Consider the following 13466-nt stretch of genomic DNA (forward strand, 5'->3'; position numbering starts at 1 on the left):
ATCATTTTAAGTTCAGACCCTGTGGCAGGCAGACTCTGTGGAACGCAAAAGCTCAAAATATTTGTGGAGCTAACAGAAGATTGGGGCAAAGAAAGCAGAGAAAGGGATGGAACAGGAAGAGTCTGGAGAGCTAGATAGGGGGATGAACAGTCTGGCTCTTGTTGGTCTTGTTAAGGACTTTATCTTAAGAGCAATGGGTTTATTTTAAGAGCCATTGAAATAGCGGAGGACCCAGATTGTATTTACATTTCAAAGCCTTCATGGCTACATTGAAGTAAAGCTATTTAAGAGCTTTCCTAAATCCTTGTGGGGATTGATAGGAGCTTGATCTGGGATGGTAGTTGACTGTAGAGATGGAGATTAGTAGATTGATTTGAGAAATTTGGGGGAGGATGTGACAGGAAGGGAGGTTTCAAGGAAGAATATTTTCTTTATTTTCATTTTTCATTGAGATTGGAACATTAGATGAGAATAGGTTTGGAGCACCACTAAATTAAGTTGGGTTTTTAAATTTAATAAATCTCTAAGAAATTAACCCATTAAATCTATGTATGGTAGCAATTAGGTAGGAGTATTAAAAATGTGAAACTTAATCCCTGTTTTAGATATTATAATCTCATTGGGAAAGTAAGTTATAGACACAAAATATTTAAATGGCACATATTATCAGGATTTCATTTAGTAATGCATGGAATCTAGAATGTAGCCCCTCATCCAATAGCCTTTAGCATTTAATATTATATTTAATTATACTCAATTTAATTAAACTCAATTATTTAACATTTCATCTTTGAAGTCTATTAAAATTTCAACATAGTTATTGGAGAGCAATGAACTTAATTTATTAATAAAAACTGCAAAAGTATATATATACATATATATGTATATATATACTTGTATTATTTAGAAAGATAGAAAAGTTTCTATAAAAAGTTTCACCATATATTTGAATATAAATGCTCATTAGTATACAGTATATGTTTTAAGTGCTGATTGATGTGAGTTAAAAAGGAAATTCTAAGAAGTCATGCCAATTTTTGTAATACTCAACAATTCTCTAACACATTCCTCTGCAAAAGCAGGCACATAAATGGTACAAACAGACAGGGTGATGGGTTCTGAGAGGATTTGTGGACAAGAGAGTTGGAGAGCAGGCAGTGTTTGTATGGGCAAAGTTTAAGCAAGAGCACTTTCTAAGTGGAGGGTCTAAAAGAGTCAGGAATCGGAAGGTGTCAAGGTGGACACCAGAAGGATTAGTTAGTGAAGAGGACAGGACGAGTGGGTCAATAGTACGCAGTGTTTAAACAACAGTGCTAATGCCTAGTCTTTGGTAATAAGACCTTTATTGTTTTCAAGTGAGAATATGAAACTATTTTGTCATTTCTTCTGCAGGCTCCCGTCTTCGTCAGGAAGATTTTCCACCTCGCATTGTTGAACACCCTTCAGACCTAATTGTCTCAAAAGGAGAACCTGCAACTTTGAACTGTAAAGCTGAGGGCCGCCCCACACCGACTATTGAATGGTACAAAGGTGGGGAGAGAGTGGAGACAGACAAAGATGACCCTCGCTCACACCGCATGTTGTTGCCAAGTGGATCTTTATTTTTCTTACGAATTGTACATGGACGAAAAAGTAGGCCAGATGAAGGGGTCTACATCTGTGTAGCAAGAAATTACCTCGGAGAGGCTGTGAGCCACAATGCATCGCTGGAGGTAGCCAGTAAGTAACAGGGGCTTTCTGTGTTTCTCGGGGGGGATGGCAGAGCGGGAACATTTCCCTTGATAAGGGCAATAACAAAAATCAAACCTGTATCACAGGCTTTACTGCAGGAAAATCTCTAGCTTTGCATATGAATACAACCCACTCTTTATCTGAATTTACTATAGTATTTCTCATTCTAGCTGTTATTCAAACTTAATTTGGATTTATACAGGTTTGGTGAAATATTTTACTTTTTTTTGATTTGGAGCTGTTTTCTGTTGACCATTTGCACTGAAATTAATTCATCCCCCTTCATTGTTACTTTTAAATATATTGAATATAAGTATGTTTTTTTAAAAAGAATACTGTGGGGTATTTTTCATTTGTTTTCATTAAGAGAAATGCTTTCAACTGGAATTGTAAAGTATGATTTTAAACAATTTCTAATTCTTAGAAATCTATTATACTTTTTGGTAAGCTATATCCAGAGATACATATGCCTCATATTTTGTTCTCTTAGCTGCTGTAGTGCAACTTGGGAGTGCATGTAAAACTCAGTAGTTCAGTTTCTTTATACAAATGCCAAAGGCAGCTCATCTGAAATCACCATAAGAAGAATTTGTTGACTGCTGATTACATATTTATTTCTAGAGTCTAGATATGTATTATATTTGGATAAGAATTGGGCTTCTCTTGTTTTCAATAAACATTTAAGAGGTAGCCAGAAAGTTGCATTCCTTTGAAAAATCACACTGTGTATATGTATACATGGCAGAAATTGAGAATTTACATTTATTAGAGAGACAAATGAAATTTAGATCTAATTTATTGTAGGCTTATATATAATTATATGGGAAACTATACATAACTATATATATGTAAATGATGATTGACATCCTCTTATAATTTGCATTCAATATCTTAATCACATAATCAGTTTTCATAATATCCAACATTGTCTCCAGCCTTCAACTAGAATTTGAATATATAAAATCAGATAACTATACAATTATAGACATAGAAAAGAATTTAGAGACAGATTATTTTAATTCAATCATATTATTAATGTGGAATCAGCCCCTGGAAATTTAGATGATTTGATCACACTCACAAAATCAAGTAGTACTTAAATTGAGACAATGCCAAAGATGTCTGATCTGAGCATAAAATTTAGAGAAATAAAAAAATTAAAGTAAATTTAAATATATATCAGAACTAGCCAATCACATTTTTAAAAACATTTACTTAAAACCCAGGTTTATATTTCTCTCTTCACAGTTAATTGATGATGAAATTATATTTTTTCATATTGCCTTGATTCTCAGTTTAGTTTATAGAACTAAATCAGTGAGATGAATAAAATCTATAATTACAACAGAAAGTTATTGTTCTTTTGTTTTTTTAAGCCCAATTTTAAATTTAAAGCAAGCAAAAGAAGTTTAAAGGTGCAACTTACAAAAGGACTGTTTTGATAAAATCATCTTTCTACGTTATGAGATGAGCATCTTTTAAACTCTTGACACATTTATATTTAAGGCTAATTATTTCCTGTAGAAATACATTTAGTTAACATTTGAGAATACATTTAAAGAATCAAAAAAAATGTGCATAACCTAAGCCAACTCCTACATTTGCAAGGTAAGAAACAGAAGATCAGGAGAGAAAAAAGTGATTATTTATTCTCGGAATTATAATTCCTTATAAATGAAGACTGTACCAACAGAAATATTCTGGGTCATCTCCTGTTTCTGTGCTAGTTCCTATTCTAATTGTATCCTTATGGTTGTCAGAATTAGGAAAAGGAAGGTTATAAACATTAATAGAAGGTCTAAGTGCTCACCCCCTAGTTCTTCCTTTTTAAAATACCTCTAGTTTTATCTCAGATGATCAAGATAGCCTTAATGCACTGGGATTTACAGAACTGACTTTCCTCTAATCTGGTTTTTGTGTTGATATTTAAAAAACACACACTAAGTTTCCACTTAACTTCTCTTGTTAAACTAGACATTCTATTACCTTGAGAATTAATTATGGAGAAACTCTTCCAATCTTAGTTGTCAAATATAATATGGAATTGAGAGTGGACAAAAGGTCGTTATGTAACTTTTATCTGTAAAATATTCAAATATGTAGTTTCATTTTTTAAAAAAAGTCTGTTTTGTTGAGAGTATTACAAATGCCCCCCCTCCTCCATTTCTCCCCTCTATCAGATTCCACCCCACCCCAGGCCTTCACCACCTATTGTCTGTGTCCATAGGTAATGCATACACGCATATAAGATCTTTGGTTAATCTCTTCCCTCCAACCCCACTCCCCTTCCATCTGAGATTCGTCAGTCTGCTCCATGTTCCCATGCCTCTGATTCTATTTTATTCATCGGTTTATTTTGTTCATTAGGTTTCTTGTTCATTTATTTTGATTTTTAGATTCAATTGTTGATAGGTATTTATTGCTATTTTATTGTTCATATTTTCCTCCTCCTTCTCCACCTCCTCCTCCTTTTCTTCCTCCTTCCTCTTTCTCTTCCTTTTCTTAAACAGTGCCCTTCAACATTTCATGTAGTACTGGTTTGGTGGTGATGAACTCCTTTAGCTTTACCTTGTCTGTGAAGCTCTTTATCTCGCCTTCAATTCTAAATGATAGCTCTGCTGGGTAGAGTAATCTTGGTTGTAGGTCCTTGCTGTTAATCACTTTGAGTATTTCTTGCCACTCCCTGTTGGTGTCACTGGAAGGAATTGACCTCCAGGCCAGTTGGCTTTGAGGACCAGCTGTGTTTACAATGGAAGAACTCCTATGCAAGAGACACCCCTATGGAGCAGGACTTGCTTCAGTGGAGCTTTGGTGCTCACTTAGTCTGCCCCTTTTGTGTATCATTTGTGGATACATAGGGTTGTTATCTGGTATGTTCTGAGGCTGTCTACCAAGTGCACTGGCTCTAGGGCCTCCTAGGAGGTGCAAAGTCAGCAACTGCTTGGGGCCACCCCACAGGAGCTAAAGAGAGATCTGTAGATGGCTGCTACTTATATTGGGCTAGGAAGTACTCAGGCGAGGCCCAGTTGTGAAGCAAGGCAGGCTGGTGTTAGTGCCGAGGCCCGGGCCACTTTTGGGTAGGTTTGGGGCATGCTGACTCAACCTGCTGCTTATTCAAGAGATTTTTAGCAGAGTCTGGAGCCTGAGCCAGGACAAGCCATTCATATGGAAAAGCAGATTTTCCTATGGGGCTGCAGTTTGGATGGGGAGGGGTCTCAGAGAATCACCAGGGTAGAGTGAACATTGTGGGCAATGCTGATGGAAATTCATATATGGCTGCCAGTTAGCTCTGCAATGGGGGGAGGTCCCAGCACAGGTATAATGACCCTTGTGAGTACCTCTGTCTGTGAAAAAGCTACCTCCGAGTTCTTGCCCTGATGCCAGACAATCCAGTTCCTCCTCATATGTTCCTGGGATCCCTGAAGCCACCACCTGGCACTGGAACTCAGAGGAAGCAAGACTGTAAGTTCGTGTGCCGGCCTTTTAAGAAAAACAGGCTGGGACTCTATCAGCCTCTGTGTCCCTCAGCCATAGTCCCCGCTGGCTTTTACAGCCTGAAGTTATGGGGACTTCTCTTCCCAGCTCTGGAACCCTGGGCTGTGGGTCTGGTGTGGGGCTGTGACCCCTTGCTCCTTATGAGCGGCCTCTGCAGAAATGATTGTCCTCCCAATTAAAAATCTCTGCACACATGGGTGCTGGGCCAGCGGTTCTTTGCCTCTGCCCCTCCTACCGGTCTCAATGTCCTTTTTTCTTTACTTCTCTAGTGGTAGGACTTCCATTCAGCCAGACTTCAGGCAGTTCTGAATGATGGTTGTTCTGTATTCTAGTTATAATTTTGATGTGGTGTGGGAGGCGGTGAGTACAGGCTTTTATCTACACTGCCATCTCAGTATGGTCCCTCCTCAATATGTAGTTTCTTAATACTGCATAATTCACATATTTTAGAGTGATATATCTCATTATAGATCCAAATTGTTTTCAAGCTCCAGAGAAAAAATAATATTATAATTTACTGAGTAAATGGGGGAGGAGGGCATCTGTAATACTTGTGACAATAAAGATAAATTTAAAAAATACTTTAAGATCATCTTCAGCAATAATTCTTGTACATGAAAAGGGAAAATTGTATATTTATCAAATATAGCTTGATATTAATAAGGATATTTTAATAATAGGGATCCTTATTAGTGATAATAATAGTTACTTAAAATCTTAAAAAAACACAATAGTGTTTGTTTTCAATAGTTTTATACTGATGTAATTATAATAATTAAAGGCATGTTTTTGGGATACATTATATTATTTGGACATAGCTATGTGGAAAAAATAAGTCCTTTGAGTTAAAATGTGTTTTATGTATTTAAAAAATTTAGAAACTATTATTAAGTAAATTCATGCTTCAATATAATATAAATAGATATGTAGTAATTAAATTCATATGTACTTTAGTTATTTATTTTAGGTAGTGGTTGCTGTTCATTCACCATTTTTAAATGTGTTTGCGTCCTCAAATCAGATTTCGTGTGTTACATAACTAAATGATATGTTCGGGAGGGGGGGGCAAAGAAACATGGATCATATTTAATGTAGGTTAAATCTATAAAGTACTGTTCCATTTTTTTAAAAAATTTTTCCTGGACAATGTTACCACTTTTTTAAAGATTTCCTTAGCTTATGTATTAGAAGTTCAGTGAGAACTATCCTTATTCTCTCAAAGGCTCAGACACAGGAAGGCAAAGATTGCATCAAATTTCTTAGTGAAGCCGTAGCCCCAAATAATAGCATTAACAAAAGTGTCTTGAGGCAACTTTTACAGTGCAGTTATAGGTAATTCTTTTAAAAACATGTATCTGTGTTTTATTTGCCTTTAAACCAAGTTTTACAGCTGTAACAACAGCTGGATTTCTTGGTTCCTAACAATTGTCAATCTCTCAAACATTGAAAAAAAAAATGATATGGATGTCATTTACTACCTTTGTTTCTGTATAGAGATTACAATATTCTTGTATATTGTGATAATATTTACTTAAGTTTAAGTAATGCACCAAAAGAATTGTATTTATTGGTCATTATTAGGATTTTTTATTTTTATTTGAATCCCAATTATAACCAGGTTAGACACAGTACTGGCCTTACCTTTTGGTGCTGATCCTTGCCAAGTGGTAAAAGCTGTAGTCCTTGTTCTTGAAAACTCAGTTTTGATGCAGTTAACTGGATTCACCAAATTATAAAGTCTAGATATTAGAATGCTAAGACATATATAGTAGTTATTAACCTAAAGTTTCTACCTGAAATTTTTGGAAGTTTATATTTGTAAAGGAAAATAATTTCTGTTTACAGATACATTTTTAAAATTTATTTTCTAATGATTATTTATCTGTCTAAACCAAGAATGATATATCGTGGTGGGGACATTGAATTGGAACATTTAGAAAATATTGCTGTAACTAAGATTTATGAAACCTCACTATTTAATTCAGTTTCAAATCCAGCTTTTACCATGCCATGCAAGTAAGTTTTTTTGTTTGTTTTGTATTGGGTCTATCTGAGAGTCTACTAAATGGAAATCATTTATGGATCTATTCTCTCATACCCAACACTACTGGTTATAAAATTTAGAACTCTATTTTATGCCAGGCCCCGTTCTTTGACACAACTTATATTTAATAAGTAATATGATCTTGGGTAATTGAATTGAATTTTAAGAAAAATTAATTTGAACCTTAACCCTTGTGCTTTCCACTGCGGACTGTGGCTCTCTACGTCGTCTGCTCAGCAGCGCACAGTCAGCATATGGCGATTTGTTTCCTGTTTAAGCTGTTGTCTCCTGAGGAAGATAAATTCTCTTCAGGCGAGGTAGACATCCGGTGGCTGTCTTAGCAGCAAAATTACAGAAGAGCTGTCTTTCTTGAAAAAAAGTAATCTCCCCAATTATCAAAGATTAAGTTACCTTACATTTTATTAACTGGCATGCTTTATAATAATAATTACTTTGAGATGAATGTTTGTATTTTGAAGTCATATTTTCCCACAGATTTCAACACATTTTGATCTTTTGTTGTTATTAATATATGATGCTCCTCAAAGTGATTTCAAGTTTGAACTATACATTTTTTCTCATTTGGGTGAAATGAGGAAGTTAAGTGACCATGTGTGCTAAGTAGTCATGTATGTACCTAGGTACGATAGAATATCTTTTCAAAATCTTGACCATGGGAGGTGGAGGGAAGGATTATCCCTAGAGATAAAATGGTTCAAGTAAGCAGGTGGAAATAGAATATGCCATTATATTATGAAATATTAATTGATTGCATATGTATGTACATGTGCGTTCACACACACACATGTTATTCCCTGATAGACATTTTATCTTTGAAATTGAATGTTTTATATTGCATCTCTAAAATATTCCTTGCTTACTCTATTTAATTTGTTTTATCTTTTTAAAAAACTTGTCATTTCAAGTGCATTAACCAGATTTTAAAACATTTTTATATATCTTATTTTTGTTTTCATATTTAAAGGAAAAAATTTAAAGGTTCATGTAATTTTATGATTTTACAAAGTCTTTTCACTTTATTGTACATTTATATTCTAAAATGCACTGATTCTTTGTTCCAAAATTAGTTCACGATTGAAATAATGCATATGAAGTGCATAGCAGAGGGACTGGCACATAATTATAAATCATAAATCTAATTATCGATGCTGTTGTTTTCACTACTTTTTCTTCTTTAGCTCCAGTATGGTCAGATACGAGGATTATTTATACAGATGGGATCAGATACTTCTGATTTCAAAAATGGAGTCAGCTCATTATCAATTTGTAATTACGTGTGTTACAATACCAACATTTAAATATAATGCTTCAGTAATTAAATTTTCTTAAATTAATTTCTGGCGAGGTAAAGCATGTGTTGAATATCTGAAATTCCATCTTGAATTGAAATCAGTGGTATGAGAAATTTACCTTTGGATCCTCATTGCTAACACAGGATATGCAAATAGTATTGATTTAAATCATTTTTTGTTTAAAAACAAATAAAAATAAAACTTTTATTTGGGATAACATTCAATTTCTTTGAAATTTATATATTTATTCACTTGCATAAAGAATCAATATTGCTAAGTTTCGTGATAAGTATATTTACTAAAACCTTGGATTTTTACTATTGATCAGAATATATTCTTTCGTTGTTACCTGCTTACAAGAATAACACAAGGATGTAAGTAATAAGTCCATCAGACCACTTGTGGCATCCAAATACCAGATTTTAATTACATTATGTCTTCAGGCAAATGTGGTGCAAGTTTTGTATTTGTTGGAAAAGTTAGAGCAGTATCCATTGGATACCCTATCAAGAGAGAAGAAGAAAGCTGTCATTTTCTTTTGAAATCACACAAAGATTCTTTTTAATTTTTTTGGTTCTGTCTTTCTAAAGAGTATTTAATATGAAATAAAAAGCAAAAACCCATATTCCATAATCCTTGTGAGAGATGGTAGTGATGAAGGGCATAAAGGGGAGGTTTGAGTTTCAGTGGGTATTTTGGCAGAAAAGGACAAAGTTTGCTGACCATTTGAATGTGGGTGTTAGAGGAGATGGCTGTGTCAGAGAATGTGCTATTCACTCATGAAAGCTAACAGGACATATCCTATCTTAAAACTATTCTTAGTTAAACAATTAAATTATAGGCTCAAGATATATGACCTTTTAAAATTTTTTTTTAAATCCTCACCTGATAATATTTTTTATTGACTTTAGAGAGAGAGTAAAGGGGGAGAGAGAGAAACATCAATCTGTTGCTTCTTTATGGACCCTGACAGAGGATCAAGTCTGGATACCAGGCATGTGCCCTGATGGAAATTAAACTCACACCCTTTTGGTGTATGGGATGACCCTCCAACCAACTGAACCACCTGGCCAGGGCTTTAGTTGACTTCTTAACTAGGCAAACTTTTATAGTTTTTCCTTTATTTTACATAACTGTTACATATTAATATTAAGCAAATTGTGGAAAGATCTTAGAGTCAGGGACACATTACGCACTTTCTTTTCTTTATTCCTAATCACAGGTTAAGGAAGATGATTAATAAGCTTATAGAGATTATCCTACATAATAAAAGCCTAATATGCTAAGTGTCCAGTTACCGATCGACTGTTCAACCAATCAAAGTGTAATGTGCTAATGTTATGCTAGGCTGCTCAGCCACTCCCTATGATGTGCACTGACTACCAGGAGGCAGATAGTTGACCGGTTGACCTGATGCTATGACATGTACTGACCATCAGCGGGTAGACGCTCCAACCAATAGGTTAGCTTGCTACTGGGGTCTGACCAATCAGGACTGAGCGAGATGGGCCGGACACACCCTGGAGTCCTCCTGGGGTCCCTCCCCGGCACGATCTTGCACTGCTGGGGTCCCTTGGCCTGGCCTGTGCCCTCTGGGACCCCTGGGGGGATGTCAGAGAGCTGGTTTCAGCCTGATCCTGCAGGCCATGCCCCTTAGGAGGGCGCCAGATGCAGGGCTCATGGCTGGCAAGTGCTGCTGTGGTAGTGTGAGCCTCTTCCAATTGGGACTGATTGTGCGCGAGCAGTGGGGCCGGGATGAGGAGGAGAAGGAGAGGCAGGTAGGAGCTGCAGGCAGCATTGGACTGCGGGTTTCAGCCGGCTCCCCGCAGGCCACCCAGAGGGGCCTCACCTGTGCATGAATTTGTGCACTGGGCCTCAACTGCTGTTAAAATTTTGGTGAATAGCCTTCTAGATATCTTAACATTTCTCTGTGTTTTCTAGGGAAAACCATTTTAATATTCTCTTTTTCTTCCTATATTGCCCCCCAAAAAGATTTTGGAAATGTGGAACACCTAGCTATGGCATAAAGACTAAATGGAAAAGTGTGCTATCTGTAATAGATGCTACAAAATAGTTTTTGTCTGTTGACTATTACTAGATACACCATCCTGGTCCAGGTTCCATTCAGTGACCTTGGGGTTAAAGGTTACATATTCCATTACCAGTCTCATGAGCCACACCTTTTTATCTCAAAAAGTTGTTGATGTTCATACATGCTGACAAGTACTAAGATGATTATTTCAACACTCATAGATACTTAGATATAAAGTCCCTTGAGGCTTCCAGAGAATCAATTCAGTGTTTAGTTATTTATGTGGAATTCTTGGCAGTTTCTCCTCATATCAACAGTACTATCTTAAAAAAGTAATAATATAACAAGGTGGATCTGGTTATCTCTCAGATCTTATCATCATATCACTGCTTCTTTTAATCCTTCTAATGTACTTGTGATTAAATGCTAGAAGTCTTTATACATACACAGAGTAACTTGAGAAACATTTGAATTTATTTTAAAACTTTTGCTTCAGTGACAAGTTTAATAAAAGATACCTAAAACTTCCTGTATAATTAATTATAATTAATACAATATAAATTAACTTAGGCTGTCATTAATTATCAATGTCAACATTTTTGTGTCAGGTTAGAATAAAGTGCTATTGAATGTTTTGGGAGCATAAATGTTTTTCTGTCTCTTTGTTACACAATGTGGGCATTAAAAATGTTTCTAGAATGCCAGATTAAATTAAATTAAATTATGAATACCAAGATATAGCTTATCCAAAAACTTGGTAGTTTTTCCTAAGTAACTCTTTCTAGGCTTTCTGCTTAGTTCTAGCTATTCAGTGGTGAACAAAAAATAAATAGTTTATTTCTTCAAGGAACTTAAACTATAGTGGGGAGAGAGGTAATGTTAGAAAATAGTAAGCAGTGACTTTATGGTTAAAAACTATGATAAGTGCCAGGATGATCAGGGTTAAGTTCAGAGCTGAAATATGTGTGGACATTACCAAGGTACAGAATAAAAGAAAAAGCATTTCAGTCAAAAAGAACAGAGCATTTGAAGGCCCTGAGAAAATAATAGACTTGGGCATATTTTGGAAAATGAAAAATGGTGAACATGAGTAAGGAAAACAGCAAGAGAAATAGTTGAGGGCTAGATCATTGAGAGGCCCACAACCAGGTTAATGATATTGGACTGGACATTTAGTGCAGTGAGAGCTACAGAAAATTTCAGGCAATGGTGGAGATGCCATGGTCTGATTTACATTTTAAAATGTCACTCATGTGATACTTGAGTACTGCATGAGTATCCAATGAGTTGCAGAAAGATTGGACAAAACTAATTAAGAACCTAGGGCACTATTCCAAGTATGGGATGGTGCTAGTGAGAAGCAAGTGTTAGTAAAAATTATGAAGGAAAAAACAAGGATTAGATTTGGAGATTGGCTTACTTTTGGAGGGTGAGACAATAAAAGTTGAGATTTTGTAAGAGATGGTAAAGTCAAGGTCAAGTCTATGACCATGCAAGTGGGATTGAGAGTTTGTATTAAGTTATCTTAACTTTGAATGGCTAACAGTAGTTCAGAATACTCCAGCCCATCATGGTCCCAAGAAATGGCACTTTCCTCTGTCCCTTCAACCTGGAATGGCTCTTTCTGTTCCATTGGTCAGTCCCGCACAGTCAGCTCAAGGATCTTTGCAACCATTCTGTGACCCACGTGCCTAGCATCAGTCCTGGCACATTGTAAATGAAATGAGTAACGTGACTTGGGGGGCTTTTATTTCATGTGTGATGAGCATCATAATGCCCCTTCACAGAACAGTCTAATCTACCCTTTCCACTCATTTCCCATACAACCCCTTGGTAAAATCAGTTCATGTGATCTGAAACACTCATTTGAAAGCACAGGACTTAGAATGTAGTCATCAGGTACTGTTTCCCAGGACTCCAGGACTGTGTCACCCACCCACCCACCCAGGTTCTGGGATATTTAACACTAGATTGCCCAAGGAAGTCATTTTGACTGCTTTTTAATTTCAATTAGAAAAACAATGATGTATATAATGACAGAATTTCTTAGAATTTTGTGACTTTTTATACAACATATAAATGCGTTTATTAATAATTGTAGTTACCTCCCCCTCCTTCATTTCCGGTATATATATATGTGTTATATCTATATTGCCCGAAAGCAGTCATTTTGACTGCTTGGGGGGGAAATTTTTAAAAAAGTGCATAGAAGAAGAAGGCCGCCGAATTTTGAGGAACGATTGGACAACAACATTACCGGAAATACATGCATTTATTGGGATTTTATATGCTCGTGGAGCCTACGAGGCAAAAAATTTAAAACTCAGTTATTTATCGTCAGCAAAGTAGGGTCCCGAATTTTTTAGAAAAACTATGGCCAGAGCAAAGTTCAAGCAAATCCTACGATTTATTCGTTTTGATAAAAGAACCAAAAGAAGTAGGCACCTACAAATAAATAAGTTTGCCTTGGTTTCGGAAATATGGGACAAGTTCATTGAAAATAGTCAAGCTTGCTATCAACCAGGGCAAAATGTAACAGTTGACGAGCAATTATTTCCGTCAAAAGCCAGGTGCAGGTTTACACAGTATATGCCTAATAAACCCAACAAATTTGGCATCAAATTCTGGCTTGCATCAGATGTTAGTAGCAAATATGTTTTGAATGGTTTTCCTTATTTGGGGAAAGATGAACAACAACCATCGTCAATGCTCCTCAGTGAACACGTTGTTCTGAAACTTGTCGAGCCATATACAGGCTGTGGAATTAATGTCACGACCGATAACTTTTTCACTAGCTTGTCACTCGCGACAAAATAATCAAATGACTCTTATTGTTGAATTGAGTAAATTT

At 35.9% G+C, this 13466-nt stretch overlaps 1 protein-coding gene across 1 annotated transcript in view; it reads left to right on the top strand.

Annotated features, from left to right (window-relative positions):
- ROBO1 (roundabout guidance receptor 1) overlaps positions 1–13466 on the top strand; it is a 1289171-nt gene that overhangs the window by 911130 nt on the left and 364575 nt on the right. The window contains exon 4 of the mRNA XM_006773945.2: positions 1393–1719. Coding sequence (XP_006774008.1) covers positions 1393–1719 — 327 coding nt within the window. The remainder of the gene's footprint in view (positions 1–1392; positions 1720–13466) is intronic.

This window comes from Myotis davidii, unplaced genomic scaffold, assembly GCF_000327345.1.
Source record: "Myotis davidii unplaced genomic scaffold, ASM32734v1 scaffold24, whole genome shotgun sequence".
NCBI classification, from domain to species: domain Eukaryota; kingdom Metazoa; phylum Chordata; class Mammalia; order Chiroptera; family Vespertilionidae; genus Myotis; species Myotis davidii.